Here is a 24,004-nt window from a genome sequence, read left to right on the forward strand (position 1 = left end):
AATCAAAGGTGTGGATTTACAGCTTTTTATACACAATGTAATTTACAGCCTTTATTTATATGCAACCAGGAAAATAAGGACAATTTTTTTGAGCGCCAAATACCCCTTTAAAAGCAGTCTACAATATATCATCCGAGTGAGAAAGGACGGGCAAGATTTTTTATTTTAATGGAATGGTGGAACTTCCTTGCTAGTGAAGCCCCTAAAGAGATGCTGCAGCGTCCAGGAACTCAGTATGTGTGTCATAACGGTCTTATTATAGCAGCGCGCTCCCCAGTGGTATCCTACTCAGAACTTGTTTATTCGCGGCACACCTCAGATCTAGGACTTCTAGTATCTTATTAATGTGGTGTCGTGCGTTACTGCCCCACCACCGATTATTATTCCTATATAGAGGCCATTGCTTTCTATAGTCTTGGACGTTCTCTCCACGCAGGCTGGATTCACAGGTTCTATATGAATACACCCCCTAAAAATCTGAAATCAATTTGGGATTGGAAATGTGTGCGATAAAGAACCTACTGCTATTCTAAACTTTAGGGGGGGGGGGTAGCATCCATGATATCTCCTCTGATCCTCCGCATAATAATGCAGCTAATGTTCCAAAAAAAAATTATATATATATTATATATATACATATATACATATATAAATAAATATATATGCTGCACATTGGTGAAAGCAGTAGAACAAATTAATACCCCCATGACATGGCTCCAGGTGGTGACTAAAATGGTGGCGAATGCAAGCAAGATATTGGAAAAGGTGACAAGAATTTTCAGTGTATTTGTTATGGGAGATTAGTACTGCTGCGAGGTTACAAGAGAAAAGTTTCTTCTGCATATAGCAGATGTGCCTCATGCTAAGCATATCTGCTAGAAGACCCATCCCCTAACATATGCCACCCACTAGGAGCTAGAGATGCTTTACTTTAGTGCTGCCTGTGTTTCTGCTACCAAGGGGTCTTCCTCGGCGCTGGCTGCCTGTGTTACTACAATACTCTGATTAATGAGTATTGGGTATGAAGCTCTGGACAGGATTATACTGCAAGGGGAACAGGAAGAAATAGATGTGATTATACTGCAGGGGTAAAGGGAGAAGCACTGGATAGGAATATACTGGGAGAGGGGGAAGCGCTAGATATGGTTAAACGGCTTGTGGTGGGACGAGGACACTGGATATGCGTGTTATTTGTACTGGGAGCACTGAACTGAAGATCCATGTTGACTTCCCGCTGGGCCAGAGAGCCGCACAGCTCAAGCGCACGATTTCACCGTTGAAGCAAGGGGAGGTGCCAAAGTGGTGGAGGGGCGTGAGAAAAGGCCAAACAGTGTAACTCGGGGTTCAGATGGCCACTTCCGAGACTCAAGGCGGGTCGCTTTACATAAATGACACCAGGTTTTAAAATAAGATTTTGCTGCAATGCTTTATCTTCTGCTTTTACAGACACATGTTCAGTTGTACAGCCCTATGCTGCCAGCTCAAAATCTATATTTGTGGTGACAGACTCCATTCCAACAATAAGCGCTAATGGACAACATATTCCACTACTGCCTATAGAGCGGGATACTTGGCAGCCTTCTGTCAGAGAATATGTCAGATCTTCCTGACGTATGCCTCCATGGTGGGCTCAAAGCAAGGTGAGAAGAGAGCCCAACATGAGCATCGCTGCGGCAGACAGCACATTACTGACTAATCTTACCGCACGTAAAACACTTGCACACAATGGTTACAGATCGGAAAACCCCTTGTAGCTCCAGATAAAAGACGACTGCAGAAAACACCTAACATTGCTGTGTACCAAACACGGATACGGAACAAACAAAAGTTTTCAGGACTTACTTCTTGCCAGCGGCGGGTTTCTGTGGCTGATCCCTGGTGACTTTCACCCAAGACGACATATTAGACAACCTGAAAAAGGACAGTTTAATTAATGAGAAGGCCAGAGGCATTTAAGTCTTTCAGTCATTACCATTTTATGCTTCAATGTTTAACCCCTTCATGACACAGCCCTTACTTAAAATTACTTAAAGACATCCTCAGAGTCTGGATAAACAAAGATGGCAGCACCAGCTTCTCTAACTGTCACGTACAGGAGAGAGGGAAAGCTCAAATCACCCCCTGACCCGGTCTAACACACTCCAGCGCTCTACAATGCTGCACACATACACACAGCCACCACCAGCTAATAAGGGAAGATGGGACTGGACTTATCAATTATGTGCACAATCTTCGGAGTTATGAGTAGTTTTAAAACGGACCAGGCGTAACTAATAAATTGTACATTTATTCTAGAAAAGAACTAGCAGTGCAAAAAAAAATAAAAAATTATATATGTACATACACTGGATATACAAAAAGGTTGTTACCCATGAGTATAAGGGAATAAATTTGAGGTATATAAACAACAAAACTGAATTTTTTTAAATTAAAAAAAGATACCGAATTTGGGATACACGGCCCAAGGTTCCAATACGTGCAGAGTCACTGAAGTGAATAGGACAGCCTTACGCTGAGGGCGTATCTCTGTAGTCTGACACTGGGTCTCTCTGAGACCCTTAGGCTGGGTTCACAAGAGGTGGAATTTCCGTGCAGACTTTCCGCATGGAAATTCCGCCTGCAATCTTAAAGGGGTTGTCCCGCGAGAGCAAGTGGGGGTATACACTTCTGTATGGCCATATTAATGCACTTTGTAATATACATCGTGCATTAATTATGAGCCATACAGAAGTTATTCACTTACCTGTTCCGTTGCTAGCGTCCTCGTCTCCATGGTGCCATCTAATTTTCAGCGTCTAATCGCCGGATTAGACGCCCTTGCGCAGTCCGGTCCTCTTCTTTTCTGAATGGGGCCGCTCGTGCCGGAGAGCGGCTCCTCGTAGCTCCGCCCCGTCACGTGCCGATTCCAGCCAATCAGGAGGCTGGAATCGGCAATGGACCGCACAGAAGACCTGCGGTCCACCGAGGGTGAAGATCCCGGCGGCCATCTTCACCAGGTAAGTAAGAAGTCACCGGAGCGCGGGGATTCAGGTAAGCACTATCCGGTTTTCTTTTTTAACCCCTGCATCGGGTTTGTCTCGCGCCGAATGGGGGGGGGCTATTGAAAAAAAAAAAAAAAACGTTTCGGCGCGGGACAACCCCTTTAAGCCTGAGACTAAACAGCAAAGTGGACGAGATTTGAAAAAGTCTCTCCAACACGCTGCGGCTAAGCCGCCCTGAAACTGGCATGCAGCGGAATTCAAAGCTGTGGCACGTCAATCGTATTATGGTTTCCACTGCAGGCACTCTCCTCTCTATAGGGAGAGACGGCCGCAGTGGAATAAGCTTTCAAAACCTGCGTAACTTCAGCTGTGGAAAGCTCGCGAAGCTTCCGTGCGTTCCGCTGCAGGCATTCCACCCTGTGTGAACCCAGCCTTAGTTTTCACATTTTCCCAGAACACACCTCCCCCCGCCCCCTCTCAGGTCATACAGAGAGGGGAGGTTTGGATTCGTATGAGCTCTGGAAAATCATAATTCCCCATTTTCAATCATGTTTTGGTGGGAGGCCCTCCAAATCGGGAATATAGGCCTGGTGAGTTACTAGTCATGATTTTATCTATTCATTGATATCAAGCATGATGCGTAAATTATGCCCAAATATGCCATTCGGGGGTGATGCTCAGCTTGTACCGCAATGTGTGTGGATGGGTTTTGTTCAGTTGGCCCACCCGAACCATGAAAATATAATTCATAGCGGGGTGGGCCCGTCATACGTCTAATAATCTGCAAGAACACATTTCCCTTGTATTTAACGGGCGGTGCCTAAATGGCTGGGATACTCAGTGATAGATGAATGAGCTTCCTGAGACTTCATTACCAAGTGCATGGTCGTACAACTATCCTCATGCTAATACTACCCAAACACATACAGGTGCGAGAAGAAAGAAAGGGGGTTATTTACATCACAGCACGGCTCTTGTCCGGGGAAGGTGAGACCATGGCCGCCTCTAAATGTGAATATCAACAGGCAGGGGAGAACTAAGGAACCTCTAGAACTACATGCCAACTACACCCGGCCGGCATGGGACTATACAGTGGAGTGGGATGCCAGGTTTTCCTGGCAGACACTTGCCGACTGCTACTTCCTTGAAGTGATGCAAGGCGTTGTTAACACGCGAGTTTCACGGTCCCATATTGTACTCGCCCGTGTGAAATTAGCCTAATAGACAGTGTGCGTCAGGTAGTCAGAGAAGCTGGTGCGGCCATCTTTGTTTGTCCAGGCCTGGAGGATCGCTTTAGTCCGTCTGCAACTCCACATCAAAATCCACACAGGGACATACTGATTTGGCGTGGATTTCCACGGAGGCGACTTCACCAGTGTGCTGCGGCCTGATGGGAAATTACAGTATTACAACTTTTTTTCTGCCCATCAGTACGATTACAATGCCAACATTATATATTTTTTAGGTTTTTCCACTTCTGCGCCACTAGCATTCAAAAACGCAGAACTTTGTCATTTTTCCATGAACGCGGCTGTGTGAGGGCTTGGTTTTTTGCATCATTTTTTGTATCATTTTGGGGTATACTATTTTTTTATTCACTTTTACTGTGCTTTTTGGGAGGCAAAATAAACAAAAATAGCATTTTCTTTTGCTTTGTTTTTTTTTAATAGCGTTTGCCAGGCAGGATAAAAACGGTTTGCCATTTATTGTACAAGTTATTAAGAATGCAGCAATGCCAAACATCTGGCTTTTATATATCTAAATATATTCGATATTTCTATATATATTTATTTTTTTAACATAAAAATGGAAAACTGCGCAAAAAAAGGGTTTTAATTTTTACATGATTTTATATATACATATATTTTTTACCCTACTTAATACTCTGCAGTACTGATGTGATTTTTTTGCCAGCACTTGCTAGGATAGACCCAGTGGGCTCTGTTAGGCTTTAGGTTGCTATGGCAACCCATTGGCCTAACTCAACACATGCCGAGAGTAACATTGTTTGAGGCATATAATGTATGCGAACGCTAGGGGTAAAACCCACAATTAAACTACTCTCATCGATGGGGCTGTGAAAGGACTCGTATTTTGCGAGGCTACCTGTAGGCTGTATTGGTACCATTTTGGGTAGCATACAACTTTTTGATATTTTGGGGGGTTTTTTTGGAGACGGAGTGACCAAAAGAGTACAATCATGCAGGATCAACAATGTGATATTTTAATAAACTAGACCCTACCAATTTTTTTTTATTTAAAAAAAAAAAAAAAAAAATCTTTATTTTACTCATTTTTCTTGTTCGATTGCTTATACAGTATAATGTAATACTATGGTATTGCACTATACTGCATTTTAAAAGACTGCCTATTAAAGACATGCCACAGGCACATCCATAATAGGCAATCATGGCAACCATGGGGACTTTAATGGCCCTGTGATAACTGCCAGCACCAGTTAAAGGTTTTTTCCAGGGAGAATACTAGTGATGACCTATCCTCAGGATAGGTCATCAATAGCTGATCGGCTGGAGTTCGTCACTCGGGACCCCGACTGCTCAGGCGCATGCTGTCAACGCTGTAAATACACAGAGGTTGGACCGGAAGCCTTGCGCCGACCTCTGTGTAGTGGCCGGCGCTTGTAACTGCAGGCACGGCTCGTGTTGATTTCAATAAGAGCTGTGCCTGCAGTTACAAGCGCCGGCCACTACACGGAGGTCGGTGCTAGGCTTCCAGTCCAACCTCTGGGTTATTGCACCGCTGACAGCATGCGCCTGATCAACTAATCAGTTGGGGTCCCGATCAACTATTGACGACCTATCCTGAGGATAGGTCATTAGCAGTACTTCATTGCAAAATCCCTTTAACAGCTACGATTAGAGACAGCCGACACCGCCATGTATGGAGCAGGTCTGCGTCCTGAGCCCTCTCCACACACAGCATGTGCAGTAGACGGCCATATACGTACTACACGGGGTATATGTGGTTAGAACGCATATCGATGTATGTGCGTCACGCAGGGATTAAAGGGATAGTCCAGTTACCGGACAACATTTTACTGAGAGCCCATTGTGCTAAGATAACAAAAGGAGTAGTGCTTACCTGTCCTGTACCACCCTGATTCAGCGCTGCAGCCCCGCTGTGGTCCCAGTGATTGTTGAGGTCACCAGTAGTCACCTGATCACTGCAGCCAATCAGAGGCTGCAGCATCACCACCTGTTCTCCTGGCATCAGCACTCCCATCCTGGGCACCACGATGCCAGGAGTCCAGAAACGTCATGCTGCAGCGGTCAGGGGGCTTCCGGTGACATCAGCTCCCACCACAGGGGCCACGCAGGGCCGCAGAGCCGGATCGCCACAGTGATAAATGGCAGATCGCTGTTAAAGTGACCGCAGCACCATTTTCAAGGCCAAAGTGTATTAATTTTGGGGCCCTTGAAGGGAATATCCACAGCTCAGAAAAGCCCTTATAAAATATGAAGCAGCCCCGTATATCCCCCTCCATGCACATATAACCTCATGTTATCACACATCCGCTCCCTGCAGCGTGCATTGTCTCAGTCACACAGCACGGCCGAGAACCGCCGACGTTATACAGAGGCAGCCACAACCTTCATACAGCGTCAGTAGAGGCCGCAGGACGCCGTGTGTACACAAGACCCCGGCCCGGCGACTACTCACCTCTCTGCTCTCCCGTCCGCAGCCCAGTAACAAACACAACGAGCGGCAGACACGGAGATCAACGAGATGGGAAAACGCGGAATAGACAAGTCAGAGATTGGGAACTGCAGGAAACGAGCTCCACAGGAATACTGACACCTAGCGGCCGGGAGGGGAGCGGCGCTCTTGTACTGAAGAAGAGGGAATCGGTCATTGGGAATGTCTAATGTTATGTAGTGAAGAAACGGCGGCGTGTGGGGACGAAGCATGTATTGGGGGTGGGGACTTGTAGAGTGTGAGTGTGGTATTATACGGGGGCTTGTATTGTGTGTGTGTGTGGGGGGAGGTCTTGTAATATGTGTGGGGGGGTCTTGTATTATGTGGGGGGGGGCTTTGTATTATTTTGGGGGGCTTGTAGAGTGTGTGTGTGTTGGGGGGCTTGTATTATATGTGTGTGTGTGGGGGGGGGGGGGTGAAGTGCCGAAACACTGTGCACCTCACCTCTGCTTAAAGGGGTTGTCCCGCGCCGAAACGTTTTTTTTTTTTTATTCAATAGGCCCCCCGTTCGGCGCGAGACAAACCCAATGCATGTGTTAAAAAAAAAAAAGTTTAGTACTTACCCGAATCCCCGCGCTGCGGCGACTTCTTCCTTACCTTACTAAGGCCGCCTGCACACGAGCGTTCCGGATTCCGCTAGCGGATTTTCACGCGCGTATGGTACCTAAATGTGCTTGCGGATAGGTGCGGATGCGTGAAAAATCGCAGATGTGTTGCGGAAAAAAACGCGCAGAAAAACCAGCAGCCGCCCCTTATTGTAAACCCAGCCCCTAGAGAACTGCCCATTCCTTGGAAAACAGCTTAAAAACCAACACCCAGACTCCGTTTTGTCCCTCTTGCTTGTGCGAGCACCGTTGAATTATGTGAGCAGATGTCTTTGTGGGCATGGTTGATCCATGTAACTTTTTTCAGGCGCTTCTCCAGCGTGACTTTATTTCAGTCACTGCAAAAAAATTCACAAGAGGAAGGCCGCCTGCACACGGGCGGAAATCCCGTGGCGGTATTTCCCGCGCGATTTCCGCCGCTGAAAGTCTGCATAGGAGTGCATTACAATACGCACTCCTATGAGGACGGCTGCAGTTAGGCCGCGCGAAATCTCGCGCGGCAAACAAACCGCGGCATATCCTATTTTTGTGCGGGGCTACGGTCTGCGCATGCGCCGGCTGCGTGGCAGCCGACACATGAAAGAGCCAGGGCCGCCAGGCGCGGGTGAGTACGCGCTCGTCACTGCAGGCTCTCGGGCCGGGTCCCGCGGCGAGAATTCTCGCCGCCGCATCCAACCCGCTCGTCTGCAGGCGGCCGAATTCATTACTACAGATTTTGCATTCTTAGATCCTGCATTGGCAAGAAATACTACCTATCTCCCTCTACAAATTTGCCTGTGAAGCTCTGTGCTGTGAGTTGGGACGCCTCCTACCATGCCTACTTCCTGTAGTCATAGCAACCAGTGACTCCATCCGCAGCTGCACTGCGGATGTACTGCGTGAAAAAACGCATCCATTCACTTGTATTGGAGGCTTCACGCGCAGAATCCAACCCAAATTAGAACAGGTCGCACATTTTTTCACGCGCGTGAAAAAACGCAATACAAATCCGTCCGTCTGGGGACAACTGCGGATCCTCATAGAAGTATATTGGCTGTGGTCTGGGGCGGATAATGTGCCTAAAATAACGCACTGGAAATTCCGTTCGTGTGCAGGCACCCTAAGATGTCCGCCGGGATCTTCACCCACGATGCACCGCGGGTCTTCTCCCATGGTGCACCGTGGGCTCTGTGCGGTCCATTGCCGATTCCAGCCTCCTGATTGGCTGGAATCGGCACACGTGACGGGGCGGAGCTACGAGGACCAGCTCTCCAGCACGAGCGGCCCCATTCACCAGGGAGAAGACCGGACTGCGCAAGCGCGTCTAATCGGGCGATTAGACGCTGAAATTAGACGGCACCATGGCGACGGGGACGCCAGCAACGGAACAGGTAAGTGAGTAACTTCTGCATGGCTCATAATTAATGCACGATGTACATTACAAAGTGCATTAATATGGCCATACAGAAGTGTATAACCCCACTTGCTGCCGCGGGACAACCCCTTTAATCTGCACCATTGCTCCCTTCTTGCATATTTCCCCTGTTATGTTTTTGTTCTATGTCCAGCTTTTAAGGCTGGCTTCCTACGATGGAAATCCTGCGGCTTGGCTGCACCGAAAAGCTGCAGGAGAGCTGCAGCTTCAAAACCTGCTGCATTTTGCCGTGGGTTTTTGGGCGGCTGGATGGCCGGCATAAAGAGGAGTGAGACCGCAACAGGAAATAAAAAGAATTGACATGCTGGGGCTTTCAATTCCGCGCCACATTGCCGGCTTTGCAGCAACGGATTGGCCGCCCCGTGTGGACGAGATTTTAGCAAAATCCTTCGTGTGGAAGTGTTGTTTATGTAAGCGAGCCATAAAACCTCGGGGCTGGTCACTGGCTAGTTGCTTAATGAATCTCATTAAACTTGTCCCTCCTAGCTGCTGGCTGTTGCTTTTTTTGTTCCTAGCTGCCGCTTGGACGTTTCGGCTCCCCACTCTCAATCTCCCTGGCTGCCGCTTGGACTTCTCGGCTCCCCGCTCTGCCGCTCTCCGTCTCCCTGGCTGCCGCTTGGACTTCTCGGCTCCCCGCTCTGCCGCTCTCCGTCTCCCTGGCTGCCGCTTGGACTTCTCGGCTCCCCGCTCTCCGTCTCCCTGACTGCCGCTTGGACTTCTCGGCTCTACCGCTCTCCGTCTCCCTGGCTGCCGCTTGGACTTCTCGGCTCCCCGCTCTGCCCCTCTCCGTCTCCCTGGCTGCCGCTTGGACTTCTCGGCTCTGCCGCTCTCCGTCTCCCTGGCTGCCGCTTGGACTTCTCGGCTCCGCGCTCTGCCGCTCTCCGTCTCCCTGGCTGCTGCTTGGACTTCTCGGCTCTGCCACTCTCCGTCTCTCTGGCTGCCGCTTGGACTTCTCGGCTCCCTGCTCTGCCGCTCTCCGTCTCCCTGGCTGCCGCTTGGACTTCTCGGCTCCAAGCGGCAGCCAGAAACAGTGACGAGCAGGAAGGTGAGATGAGGCCCGGGAAAATTTACCTGGGAGTCGGCAGCCAATCGCCAGCTCTGGTTGTTGCATATTACTCCAGCAGGACGAACCCTTGTCTCCACCCAAAGTACCTGGGGAGACAAGATACAACAGTACCCACTACTACTGTAGTCTCTATTCTTATCTTTACTGTTTTCTATCAAACCTATGCCCAGCGCCCACCTCTGGTGCATTCTATCCATATCAGCCGCTCTCGTCTTTCTCCCCCCATGCACAGCTCACACGCACTCTTCACTTTCCTTAGACTCCTCGATCTCCCTGAAGCCACAAAGAAACATAACAATCGTCCTCATAAATCCCCTACCCACCTGCTCACCCTCGCTATCCTGCTGTTACTAGCAGCAAGAGACTTTTATCCAATCCTGGCCCACTCTCCAGTGCCCCTAACACTCCCCACCTGCCCCACTCAGGCACCCTTCTAGTCCAACCACTAGTCCGTGCATACCCTCCCTGGTCTCATTTCAATGTGCGCTCTGGAATTGCCAGTCAGCATGCAACAAACTCCCCACCATCTATGACTTTTTCACTGCTAAATCCCTAAATTTGCTAGCTCTCAGAAACGTGGATACAGCAGTCTGATGCTGCCTGCCCTGCTGCGTTGTCTTACAATGGCCTGCAGTTCTCCCATACCCCGAGACCAGAAGACAGGCGAGGGGGAGGAGAAGGTGCTCTTCTCTCCCCGCAGTGCTCCTTCCACTACCCTCACTCACTTTCTCATCGTTCGAGGTACATGGCCTACGACTTTTCCATCCGTTGTCCATGCGAGTAGCAGTTATCTACCGCCCCCCAGGTGCTCCTCGTCTGTTTCTGGATCACTTTGCTGCCTGGCTCCCCGACTTCCTCTCCAGCAAAATCCCAACCCTCATCCTAGGAGACTTTAACATCCCCACAAGCGACCCCATCTCCCTCCTAGCTTCTATCGCTCACCTCCCCCCTTAGTCTCTCACAGCCTCTCCCACTCACAGGGATGGCAATACTCGTGATCTGGCCTTCCTCCCTCTCTGATCTCCCGCTCACTGACCATAACCTCTTCTCATTCTCTGTCAAGCTTCCTAGTATCTCCCCAGATCCTCCTACCTACTGTACTTACAGGAACCTTCAGGCCGTTCACACACAAAGCTTTGCGGAGTCCCTACAGTCTTCTCTGTCCCCTATCTCTCTCCTCTACTGCCCCAACCTGGCTGCCACACACAACACCACTCTTAAACATGCCCTGGATGAAGCGGCGCACCCCGTGACCCAAGACACCCTATGCAGACCTCGGCAACCATGGCTCATGCCTCAAACGCGCTTCATCCGGCGGTGGGTGCTCTAGATGTGCTGAGCGACTGTGGAGAAAGACTCAAAAGTCCACAGATTTTCTCCATTTCAAATTCATGCTCAGAACCTACAACCTTGCCCTCCACCATGCCAAACAAGTCTACTTCACCTCTCTCATCTCCTTACAACCCTAAACGACTCTTCGATATTTTTAACTCCCTTCTCAGTCCTAAACCGCAGCCCCCAGTGATGGATCTCAGTGCTGAAGAGCTGGCTGCTTACTTCAAAAAGAAAATCGACGACATCCGGCAGGAAATAACCTCCCAATCCCAGACTAGCCCTGACCCTAGTCTTGTCATTACTGCATCTAGCTCTTGTTCACTCTCTGTACTCAGACGAACAACAGAGGAAGAAGTCTCCAGATTGCTTTCCACTGCTCGCCCCCACCACCTGCGCTAGCTACCCTCTTTTTCACACCTCCTCCAGTCCCTCTCCCCAGTGGTCATCTCCCACCTCACCACTATATTCAATCTTCCCCTCCTCATTCAAACACACTATCATATCCCCACTGCTAAAGAAACTGAATTTTGACTCGACTGATGCTGCCAACTACCGACCCATCTCAAATCTCCCCTTCATGTCCAAACTATTAGACCGCCTGGTTTACTCTGGCCTTATAAGCTATTTCTCAGAAAACTCTCTTCTTGACCCCCTACAGTCCGGCTTCCGCACTCTACACTTGACAGAAACCGCAAGGACTAAAGTGTCAAATCACCTCCTGACGGCCAAATCAAGGGGCAACTACTCCCAACTGATTCTTCACGATCTCTCCACAGAATTTGACACTGTTCACCATAAACTCACTATGCTTCACTCCATTGGACTAAAGGACACTGCTTTCCTGGTTCTCCTCCTACCTATCCAACCAGTCTGGTCTTAGTTTGGTGTGTGTGTCTAGCTCTATGTTGTGTCAGATGGGTGTAGTCTGCTTGTTGGTGTTTGAGTCTAGACTCAATGTTCTGTGTGTACTTGCCTGGATCCAGATTGGAATTCATGTTTCATGTTGTTTATGTCCCTCTGCCCAATGGTGTGTGGACGCCTGAATTCCCCTTTGTTTGTAGGCGTGTGGTGTGTACATGTGACATATGTTTGTTGAGTACCTATGGGGTTTATCTTCTTTCCTACTTTCCATCTACGGACACACTAGGCCTTTAGGTATGAGAAGCAGGGCCGTTCTTGTCAGGACGATCGACCTGCTTGTAGGCAGGCCGGGTCCTCCCCCTCATAAATTGCTAAGGATAACTTTCCCTTCTGTGTTTGCCAGTGTGGTTCTTTTTGGACCTTTGTTCTGGTGTGAACTCTGTTCTTAGTTCATTCGTGCAGGCAAGGTGGATAAGTCCTTCTTGAACGTAACAATTTGATGCTCTCCTTTAAACTGCACATAAAATGGTGTAACACCTCCAGCTCAAAAACATCTCTCAGATATATTTCCTTAGTCCTGAAGCAACAAAAATGGTAGTGCATGCCCTCATCTCCCATCTAGACCACTGCAACATCCTTCTCTGCCCCCTCACCTCCAGTGCTCTTAAGCCCCTCCAATCCAGCCTCAACTCTGCTGCCTGGCTAATTTACATCTCCCCTGTTATTCCCCTGCCAGTTTCTTCACTGCCAACCCATTGTCCAGAGTATCCAATTCAAGATACTGCCATTGTCCAGAGAATCCGAGATATTGTCAATGACCTACAAGGCCATCCACAACCTGTCCCCTCTATACATCTCTGTCCTAATATCCTGATACCTCTCCACATAATCTCCTGTCCACAACATGTCCCCTCCAAACTTTTCTGACCTAAAACCCTGATAATATTCTGCTGATTTCAGCATTATTATTTTAATGAAAACTATTCAAGCATATAAATATGCCTGGGAAGGTGGAGCTCCTACTCAGAGAACTAGAAGTATCCCTCTTTGAGTGCCCAAAAAGTTGGGTGATATGTGATCCCTCCTCACACAATCTGCGGTTCTCCTCTGCTGTCCCCTAGTCGTCACCTCACACAGTTTCCAATATTTCTCCTATGTGTCACCTATACTCTAGAACTCCCTACCCCAACACAACTGACTCTCCACCACCTCGGAAGCTTCAGAAAGAACCTGAAAACCTTTCTCTTCAGAAAAGCCTACAATAAACTTGCTTTCACCACTACATGAGCGACTTTTACCCTCACCTACTGCCTCCTTTCCCCTCCCTTGAAGATTGATGCAGAGGGGTAGAGGACCCTGACCTTGAGGGTTTACAGTTTGTTAGCAGGAACATCTACTAAATGACTATTCTATATATAGATATATATGAAACCCCTGTTCTCATCTGTACAGCTCAGTTTTCACCCTTTTTGGGTTAAAAAGGTAAAGTAAATTTACACTAAAATAACTGTAAATTTTTTTTTTAAAGTATGGGAATGGGTTCCTCATTTTGTTTCAGACGTTTTTACATATAATAAGTATAGTTTTGGATTACAGGGCGCATATGGTGACAGTTTTGGTTGACGTAGACTTTGGGTCATTTTCTTCTTTGTCACGTTATGGCCAGGTCGCATAGTGGAAGAAACACTTCTTAGTACATAGCACTCATTGAGCACTATGTACCTGGGAAAGGAGAAGGCAGAAGCGTTTAAAAACTGTGACTAGCAGCTAAGAACCCTACCTGCTTCTACTCGATTGCAGGAAGCAGAGGCCTTAATCCTATGCCGTACATCTACTACCAGCAGGGATTAAAGCCCAGGACCAAGTGCCATATATTTACCGTGCTTGACCTTTAAGAGGGTTAAGCATGCTGGGCTGTGTCTGAGCATCTCATAATGCCGTATGACACAACTGTATATACATACAGAAGTCCCTAAAGTTACAATATTAAAATATGGGTTATCCTCACGAAGGTATCAAATTAGTAGGCATCCGTCTCCTGCCACCCCACTTATCAACTATTTGAAGGGGACATTGCGCTGCGGCCTCGTCATTATATGCTAGGTTCAGTGCTGTATATTATGTAGCAGTAGTGTCTGGTATTGCATTCCTGTTCCATTCACTTGAATAGGACTGGTAGCTGCAGAAAGGCGAGGTGATTGAGGAACGTGACATCAGGGGCCAAAGAAGAGGCCAGTGCTCATCCGAGTGCTGCAGCCTCTTCAAACAGCTGAACGGTGAGCTGCAGGGTGTCAGACAACCACCAATCTAATATTGATGATCTTCCAAAGAAATAATGAGGAGTTATCAAATCCCAGATAACACTTTTTATTCGTTCTGGGATGACTTTGAAAATATTGTAACTTGAGACCATAACTATCGAGCCATTTAGTAATGGTTTCCAATCCCCCAAAATAGTTTAAAAGTGCAAAGGGTTAATCTTTCCAATCCAAGGGTTTCCTAGGGGGCTTTTTCTTTCTGCCATTTTACAATGGCGCCATCTGCTGGCTAGAGCCAGTACTGCGGTATGGGACATGCTGGAGAGGCCCCCAACAACAGAGCGGCCAGTAATATACAGTAAGAATACCCTGCCGGATGTCTTCCGACATCGGAGCTGTACAGCCTTCAATCAGAATGTCTTCAGACGTCAGACAGTGGATTGGAAAGGGTTAAGTGGGTTTTCAAGGACCTTAAAAAAAAAATTCACAGGCTTAGAACTGTAAAAGGCAAACTTGCCTACTTCAGAGGCTCCCTGTACAGCACTAGAGCCCAGTGCCAGTCGCTTGGAACCTGCTAGAAGCCAGCAGGAAATCATGTGTTGAACATTAAGTTTAATTTAGCATAAGTCACTGTAAAATAAAAAAAAAGTTCCTGCTGTGTTCCCAACCCCGCTCCAGTGATCACCCAGTAAATTATTTTTTTTGTGTGTGTATGATAAATTTAGTTTGGGCCGCAGGTTTACTATGGATAAGGCTTATGTAACTTTTGCAGACTCTGTTCGTGAGGATGACCCCACTTTTCTGGCATTATCCTCTTAATCAGCGAGTCTGAACCCCACGTACCATTCAGACGTCCAAGGACTGCCACTTTGGACCCAGATTCATCTGATGCTCAGTGGATTACTCAGTAAAGTCAATGGTCGGGGGGTCTGAAATTTTCTGGGTTAATCAGGGATACAGTTTGAATAAAAATATGGGCTATAAAATCATGCAGAAAAAAATCCTTAAAGTCAACCCCTCTGAGCCCTGAGGTTTCAAACTAATTTCATCCAAGAAATCCCCAACTCTAATTTTGCAAAACCCCACAAGGTGGACCCCTGTGGATGTATCAGAAATCACAAAACGTGGGGGCATTGTATTTTTAGGGATAGTATAAAAAAAAAAAAAGACGAGCATTAGGACCTACTCGAGCATTAATATTTTATACTGCACTCCAATGTTCCACATGGCCCATCTCAAGGGCCCATTTTAAAGCGGTCCTGCATTATAATGACATTATGTAGTGCCTACCCAAATTATGATTACTTATATAAAATCAGGTTATAAAGCATTTTAATGCTACGTTTACCCAGGTGTACACCCAAGAAAACTTTGTGTAGAGGAATCCCTGGTACATTTCAAAAGGGAGGCTTTGATTCAGCCAGTACCTGCCCTGTAAGAGGGCACCATATGGCGTGAAAATGTACAAGCAGTGCGAGAGTACATCAAGATATACCCATAAGTTCAGGATTTACAAAGGGATGGACAACAGAATGCCTCCCTCACCCCCCCCCCCCCCCACACACACACACACACACACACACTTCCTGGGAATTACAGGAAAAATTTGATGGGAATTGGTACACCCATTGTTGGACCAGGTTACCAGGGATGTACCCCCTGCCCAGTACAGAGACACCCAAACCGGATTGTGTTCTTGACTACAATAGGTTAATGGAAAGAGTTGACATGTCAGATCAGGTACTTGGGAACATACAATATCATGCGGAAAACAAGAGGGTTTTATAAAAACTGGCTGTGCACATCCACATCATGCAGATGGAACTGTATAATGCTTATGTGCTATATCGATGGGCACCTTTCTTGAATTCCAGGAGGTGGTCATCAAGGCCCTAATATCTGGGTGCCAGGGAAGGGGGGGGGGGGGTAGTCAAGTACATCTGGAAGCGAAGATACAAGTATAGCATCAGGGCGACATTTTCTTAGTGAAATTCCCTCCACTGTTAAGAAGGACCCAATAAAGGTGCAAAGTCTGTTACAAATCAGGGACAAGAAAGGACACAATTAAGTACTGTGAAACTATTAAATAAAAAAAATCTAAATTACTGAAATAATTAGTAGAAAAAGACAAAATTTATTGATGAAAATTTACCACCAAGAAAGAGCAATGTGTCCCAAAAAAAAAGGCAGAATTGTGCCGATAAGTAGAAACATTCAAAAGTTATTACCACATCAAGTGACAGATTTTGTCCTTAAGGACATAGCCTATTTTGGCCTTAAGGGGTTAATGAAAAAGCTTACATGGAAATAATCAAGGAAATATAGTGGTAAGAGAAAAGATATCAACGGACTTAAAATATCATACATGGTGAATAATTAGACAAGTCAAACACGGCCTCAGTTTTCTCCATTATTTATTAAACTGTCTTTATAGAACATTAGAGGGGAAGCAGGTCCTATGAAATCAAGGCTTATGTGTCAAAACGTTCTAACGTACAGGAGTGATTTGTTGCAGGTATGGATAGGAAAGCTTCGCTCCCGAGTGCAAGTTGGCAAAAAGGAATAACTTTTGAAACAGATGTGGTCTACGAGCAAGCGTAAATTAATCAACCGCTCCACCGGCAGCACATGGTTTACGGAAGTACCTTATCTAATTGACTTGAAATCAATTATATGATGGGTCGGGAAGCTTTCTTGCACAGAATATTTCCATGATCAGGGAGTTACTCATGAAAATACACAGAGAGACAAACTAAGGCATCTTGTATCGGTGTAACACGTAAAACACCTATAAACTGTGTATTTATGTGTGCATCAACTTATTAGATGGTAACGTTCAGGGGCGAGAATATTCACAGTGAATGACTGAGCTGTGAGCGTCGGCTTGTATCTTCTACCGAAGACACTCGACTATGGTGCCGGTTGGCTTACTTGATCCGGAGAATCACCTGTTTCTGTCTGTGACAATGTGGGAAATTCTAACTTTTCATAAATAGTTTCCGTAATAGGCAAATACTGCGAGATTTCATTAGGCTCGGTGTAGAGGGGAGGGGGCACATGACTTAGGTTGCTTATTTTACTTTCCCTGGATGTGTATTCTCTCAACATGAAGGTCTTGTCAGACTCATGGTAAAGACGAGTGTCATTCATGCGGATGAGAACTCCATCCACCCTAAGGAAGAACCTGAGGAGAAGAAAAAAGCCGGAAGGCATGACTCTGATCTTCACGCTCAAGCTAGACACTCCATGGTCATGGAGCTCATCTTCAAACAGTAGGACTTCCTCAAAAAACATAATCTGTTCTCTTGCCTTCAGTTTTTCCGTATTAATACGTTCCGTTGATGGAACAGCATTAAACATCAGGTCATTACCCAGCAAGGTTCCCTTGTAATCAGTTGTATATGTCCAGTCATAAGGCTTTACGACTTCCTTGCTGTGCTCACTTTCCGATCTACTTTCCTGCCATTCTTCAGCACAAGCAACTTTGACAACTCCTTGGTTCTTATTCACTCTTCTGAGGGCATCCTTTGCCGTGAACTCAATGCCAAAACCAGAGGAGTGTTGAATCTTTAGGACGTTGTCCCCAAACATCATCTCGGGAAGACAGGGCATGTTCATTTCTTCCGCCAACTTCTCCACGTCGGCTGACTTCATAATGTGCGTTTTGATGGCTGTGACTTTCCATGGTCCAAAATTGAAGTCTTGATTACTACTTTTGAAGCCGTGAATCATCATAGCTGGAACCAGTCAAGGTCTGAGGACTGAGAAGAGAGTTATGGTTGGATATGTATAATACTAACAGGAAAATGCACCACTCAAAGCCCAAACAATATCAGAACCAGTTTACAGGGCCTGGCACGTGACCACAGTCCTATAACTTATATGCGTAGTGGACTTAGTCCTCTGGAAACAATATATACAAATATCAATGTGGAACTTGATCTGTTTGGTAAGCAGGGGAAAAATAAACCATATGGATATCATTTAAAGGCACCTCTATCATGAGAAAGTGGCAATCTAGGGAAGCTGTCATGGAAGGCTGGAGCCAATAGCTCTGCGCCCAGCACTTAAGTGTCCTCAAGGTGGCATTTGACACCCAACTAAGGCCCGTGACAGATGAGCGTACTCAAACCGTATTTATGCATCCATAATAGAAATGGGTATCTGGGGTGTACTGACCCGAACTCTGATCATCTTAGGAATCTGCGATGCTCATAGTTCGGGTGAAGAGACCCACGGTCAGGCCGGGACCCCCATTCGTATTATGGACGCATTAATAAATTCATTAGTCTAGGGGCTTGTTCATACAATCATATTTGCGCTGTGCGATATGCACGCAATTGTTGTGCGCATAAAATGAAGTGAATAGAACCCATTGAATTCAATAGGTTTGTTCACATGAGCGTATTTTTTCACGCGATCGGGTGAAAAAGTACGCGGCATGTCCTATCTTGGTGAATATTATACACCTTAAAAGCCCTCTGAACGAAATGGTTGTGTTTTGCAATCAATCTGGTACTGCAGCTCAACCATATTGACTTCACTTAAATACTGATGAGCTGAAATAACGGACCCTGGACGGTAGTGGTGGCGTTTCTGGGGAAAAATTCCTTTTTAGTAGACCTGGACAACCCCTTAAAAGCAACTGGCCACTTTTGAGCTCGGAAATAACCAACAAGTCAGTCCCTCTAGGGATGATTTTCTGCTATATATTTGCCTCAGTTCTTGCCCCCTGGTTGCTTTTTGCTTAGTTTTATTGAGACAGAACTGTGATCTGCAACTACAGCTCAACTACAGCTCAACTACAGTGCTTACATGGAGTATGAGGAAGTCTAATACACACCCCCTGTCTTATCATTGGTTCAGGCTGCTATTTCCTCCTTCCCCCTGCAGCTCTGCCTTTTCTCATTGGCTGCTGACAATAAACATACGTCTGTCAGCAGGAAGTCAGTAAATGTAGAGTGGATTCTCAGTACAGTAAGGCCAGAACTACAGACTAACAGGATAAGTTCACGCAAAGCAGAAATGCTGCATCCGAATGTGCAGGTGGAAATGCTGCAGCATATTACACTGGACTGACCTGCGGTGCGACTTCTTGTGGATATTCCCCACTGAACTCAATGGGGAAGTTGAAATCTGCAGCAAATCCAATAATTGCAGATTCTGTTGCAAACTCGCAAAGTCTTCAGGTGCAGATCATAGTTTACCCCCTTAGGCCTCATGTCCACGGGTAAAATAAAACTTAAAATCCGGAGCGGATCACCCGCACGCGTGATCTGCGCCCCATAGGGATGCATTGGACACCCGCAGGTAATTAAATACCGGCGGATGTCATTTTCCCCTGAGGCGCGGATTGCGTGTGCGGGAAAACACCCGCAGCATGCTCCATTTTAGTGCGGGTCTCCCGCGGGGACGGCTCCCGCAGCCTTCTCTTTAAGCCTATGGAAGCCGTCCGCATCCGCGGCACACCCGCAGTTGAATTTCTGCTCTCCGGCGCGGGAGAGCAGGGCCGAGCACATCCGCCGGGCCGAAGAAAGAAGAACCGGCCGCGACGGAGGGCAGATCCGCAGCATCCAGACAGGTAAGTAATTCTTCTTTTTAGGCCTCATGTCCGCGGGAAAGGAGGGACCCGCTGTGGGATTCTGTGGCGGGCCTGATTTTTCCCCTTGGACATGAGGCCTTAGTGCTAAAGGGTGTACAGGTACGCCCTCCGGTGGTGGTGTTTGTACGGAACGGAGCCAGCTGCATATATAGTGACTGTCGACAGTACGAAAGTGCACAGGATAGTAATACGCAGTGAATAGAACTCATAGATTGTAATGGGTTCGTTCACATGAGCGTATTTTTTCATGCAATATGCGATTACATATTCGCTGGGCGTATACGCAGAAAATCAATGTGATTTTGCGAGTTATGCGCGAAAATACGCAGCGCATTTGTGCACACAACAACATACAGGAGCGAGTAAAATACTCAGGAGAAAGCGCATTTCATTCGCGTAAACGTGTTGTATTCGCATGGCCGAAATGCACTGAGCTGGATTTACACGGACGCAATTCACCGGCACACAAGAAACTCAGGCGCAACTCTCATGGTCCAGCGCACGGACACCCCACCCACCGCACATTGCAAGTCCTATTCTCACGCGTCAACTGAATGAAAATAGGACCTGCCGCAGACTTTCCGCCCTTCCCAAGCTGTGAGAGAAGAACTTCGCCCATGTGAATTAACCAATCAGAAATACTGGGTTAATCCGTCGCGCACGTTCCGTGAACTCGCATGATTCTCTCATGTAAATACGGCCTCAGGCTCACCTACCTTGTATCTGATAATCTCTCTCCCTGGTTGTTTTAGGCCGTATTTACACGGCTGATAGCGAGTTGTGCCCGAGATTCTCAGGAACGGTTCGCTTCACCCCGACGCCCGTCCGTATGCCGCGTGGGACACTACATCTGCATGTACAGCTCTCTTGCAAGAAAAGGACTTGCTGCAATTTTTCCATCTCGCAACATCGCTGCTTGAGAAAGAGCGCCGATGTACGTAGAGCCACTGCAATAAGGAGTTCTATCTTCAGGCGAGTTTTGCACGTCTCAAAACGCACGTGAGAATATTGGCCGCGTAAATACGTCCGAAGGCGGAGTTCACAAGCCGTGAATTTTCTGTAGAAAATTTCCATAGAAAGCAGCAGAATAGAAGAGTTCTGCTTTGATGAAGGTGCCTGTGTGCATAGAAACACCGCGCCAATATTATGGTTTGCTACCTTGCCGCTTCAAACAAATAAGCTAAAAATCAATACCATGGCCGGAGTTTCCTGCATCTCCACCGGACAACTCAGAGCCAACTAGATTCACCATCACCAGGGGGCTTCTGTGTTGATCATATCCCCCCTCCTCTCAAGTAAGTTTTTTGCTCCTTGCCCATTGGTGCTACATTGGTTACGCTCTTTGCTACATACTCTTTCTATCAGGATTTTTGACTTTGGATTTATATTTTCTGTTTTGAATTCTGTAGGAAGCAGACAGCTCTGTTCTTACTGCAGTGGCCAGGCTTGGTATTGCAGGCTCTAATTTAAAAGAATGTGAACTTTGCCTGCAATACCAAACCTGGCCACTACATCAGTGGAACACACCTGCCTGCTTCCTGTAGAAGTCATCTCATTGTACAAGCACACCAGCATGGCAAGAAGCTGATTGGTGGGGGTCCCAGGCAGCAGACCCCCACCAGTTTACTATTGATAACTTACTCTGAAGATACGGCGATCAATAGTTTACAACCCCTTTAATGTATCATTTATTTGACACAATTCACTAGATATTAGGCCTTAGATTTTAATATTTTACCCTAAAAAGTAACATCTTAAAGGGGTTGTCCCGCGCCGAAACGCCTTTTTTTTTTTTTTTTTCAATAGGCCCCCCCGTTCGGCGCGAGACAAACACAAGGGATGGGTTAAAAAAAAAAAAGTTTACTACTTACCCGAATCCCCGCTCTGCGGCGACTTCTTACTTACCTTACCAAGATGGCCGCCGGGATCTTCACCCACGATGCACCGCGGGTCTTCTCCCATGGTGCACTGTGGGCTCTGTGCGGTCCATTGCCGATTCCAGCCTCCTGATTGGCTGGAATCGGCACACGTGACTGGGCGGAGCTACGCGATGATGCGTAGAAGGGGGCGGAGCCAGAACTCCGCTCGTGCCAAGACCCAAGAGAAGGGAGAAGACCCTTTTGCGCAAGCGCGTCTAATCGGGAGATTAGACGCTGAAATTAGACGGCACCATGGAGACGGGGACGCCAGCAACGGAGCAGGTAAGTGAATAACTTCTGTATGGCTCATATTTAATGCACGATGTACATTACAAAGTGCATTAATATGGCCATACAGAAGTGTATACCCCCACTTGCTTTCTCGGGACAACCCCTTTAATTTTGGAGTTGCGGTGAGACCCCCTTTTATTTAATATCCTATTTAGAACTGCCTATGTAACGGCATTGATCAGCCCTGCTGCAGTCATGACCATATCCGTACAATATTGTTGTATCCATGCCTGTTTAGTAAGTTACCCCAACCACCGGCATTACTGGAGTACGGGTGGTCTCAGCTGTTATGCATCAGGGGGTCTGAGGTATGGCTTCATTTGTAATCTGTTCCCTGCCCATTTAATTTTTACCACCTTTGAAAACCCCCTTTAGGGTACATGCACACCTAGCGGAACCAGTGGAGGTTCTCCGCAGCAGAAAACGCACACCGTCCGTGCAGATTCTGATGTGGATCCGCGTGAAATTAAAAATCCAGGCCACATGGTGCAAATTCAGCATGGATTCTGGCGCCCAGCCGCAGCGAAAATATCATGTGGAGTTTGATGCCGATCCGCACCAGAATCCACTGCATGTGAACAGATCCTTAAAAGGCAATCTTGAGAAACCCCCGGTATCACCTGTCCCCAGAGTAGTTGATAAAAGTGTGATGGGTGGGGGTCTCACCGCCAGGACCCCTACTAATCCTGATAATGCAGGTCCCATCTCACCCTCCCACTGAATGGAGGTCAGGCACGCACAGTGATGCTCCGTTTATCTTCAGCAGGACTACTGGAGGCGGCCCCATATGAATGAATGAATGAAGTGGCGCCGTGCATGCTCCACTGCTGCGCCATTCAGTCTGCACATCACTGCAGGTGGGCAGTAGGCCGTCAGTGAGAAGAGGCGGACGAGGGACCCCTATTTTTGGGATCGGTGGGGTATCAGCAGTGAGACCCCCACTGATCATACTTTTATCAACTAAGCAGGGGAGAAGTCTCAGAAGTCAATCTTGAGAAGATCCAGTTAACCCTTCACATGCCAGGGGTCGCATGTGTTTTTTTTTTTGTTGCTCCCATAGACAATAATGCACGATATTGCCCCCAAAATTTGCAGCGTGTCCTGAAATTTAAAAAAAGGGACACGCCCGTGTAAATAACTAATTACAACCCACCAATCTGCGTCTGGCACAGATCTCGCACGTTTTTTCCTCGCCGTTAAGTACGGCTTCAGGCTGAAGCTACAGGATGTCTTTGGTTAGGCGACAAAGATGGCAGGGTCGCACAGTAACAAAAGTGAACCATAAGTTACCACGACGACATTCGCTATCGTCATACGTCATATGACCAAAGTTCTTATTTAGCTCCAACCTTATGAAAGTCAATGCGGAAACGCATCAGCCTGTCGCGGTTACTTGTTGGGCGCCATGTGACCACATTCGCTAGTAGCGCCATACTGCAATCTGTCATGTGACCAAAGTCATCCAATAGCCTAGTCTGAAGGTGCACTTCACAGCAGAGCGTAAAGGAATCTACAAGGGAGGGACCACAGGAGTCCTCCAGCAGGAAGTTGTACCGTCCCAGGCACGGCAGATAGCATGCAGAATCGCACTCACATGCTGCGACTTTTAAACCCCCCGCAGAGTAATGAGAGGACTGTGCATAACCACCCCACCCGACCCGGCCGCCATGAGTCCAGCAGCCCTCAGAGCCGGGCTACGGCCTGCAATCACATCACCATACTGACCATCAGCAATGCTCTCCTCCTTTCCAGCGTGAAAACCCGCCTCCCTCCATTCCGACCAATCACGAGTTACCTCCCGGAGACTGACAGCTGTTGTATCCAATCACAGGCGTCATCGACTTAGCCCACGTCTGACTAGCGCCGAGCGTGTGACGTCATGACAAGTAAACCAAAAGTACGGGAGGCCCTATCAGGGCGGAGCGCGGGTAGCCAATCAGATGAATGGGCCGGTG

General features: G+C 47.4%; 3 protein-coding genes across 4 annotated transcripts in view; all 3 read right to left on the minus strand.

Moving 5' to 3' along the window:
• LOC136582722 (nuclear receptor coactivator 5-like) overlaps positions 1 to 6,751 on the minus strand; it is a 35,079-nt gene extending 28,328 nt beyond the window's left edge. Inside the window, exons 1-2 of one of the 2 annotated variants that reach the window (XM_066583933.1) lie at positions 6,663 to 6,751; positions 1,843 to 1,911 (exon numbers count right to left, since the gene is read on the minus strand). In XM_066583933.1, coding sequence (XP_066440030.1) covers positions 1,843 to 1,901 — 59 coding nt within the window. In that variant the 5' untranslated portion in view covers positions 1,902 to 1,911; positions 6,663 to 6,751. Of the gene's footprint in view, positions 1 to 1,842; positions 1,912 to 4,319; positions 4,365 to 6,662 lie in introns of those variants that run through there. The other variant, XM_066583934.1, reaches the window with a different exon arrangement.
• A 2,477-nt stretch (positions 6,752 to 9,228) lies between these two features.
• Positions 9,229 to 9,828, minus strand: LOC136581713 (octapeptide-repeat protein T2-like). The gene has a single exon (XM_066582336.1). It carries the CDS (start codon positions 9,826 to 9,828, stop codon positions 9,229 to 9,231), a length of 600 nt encoding a protein of 199 aa, XP_066438433.1.
• Positions 9,829 to 16,633: 6,805 nt separating this feature from the next.
• TIPRL (TOR signaling pathway regulator) lies at positions 16,634 to 23,847 on the minus strand. The gene is made up of 2 exons (XM_066583935.1): positions 23,775 to 23,847; positions 16,634 to 17,998 (listed from the first exon to the last, which is right to left on the minus strand). Exon 2 carries the CDS (start codon positions 17,970 to 17,972, stop codon positions 17,148 to 17,150), a length of 825 nt encoding a protein of 274 aa, XP_066440032.1. The 5' UTR covers positions 17,973 to 17,998; positions 23,775 to 23,847; the 3' UTR covers positions 16,634 to 17,147.
• Between the last annotated feature and the right edge of the window lie 157 nt (positions 23,848 to 24,004).

The sequence above is a fragment of the Eleutherodactylus coqui genome, chromosome 11 (genome assembly GCF_035609145.1).
Source record: "Eleutherodactylus coqui strain aEleCoq1 chromosome 11, aEleCoq1.hap1, whole genome shotgun sequence".
Lineage (NCBI taxonomy): Eukaryota > Metazoa > Chordata > Amphibia > Anura > Eleutherodactylidae > Eleutherodactylus > Eleutherodactylus coqui.

Coding starts and splice junctions, on each gene's coding strand:
- LOC136581713 (XM_066582336.1), bottom strand. CDS start 9,828: ATGCAACAACCAGAGCTGGCGATTGGCTGCCGACTCCCAGGTAAATTT.
- TIPRL (XM_066583935.1), bottom strand. CDS start 17,972: ATGATGATTCACGGCTTCAAAAGTAGTAATCAAGACTTCAATTTTGGA.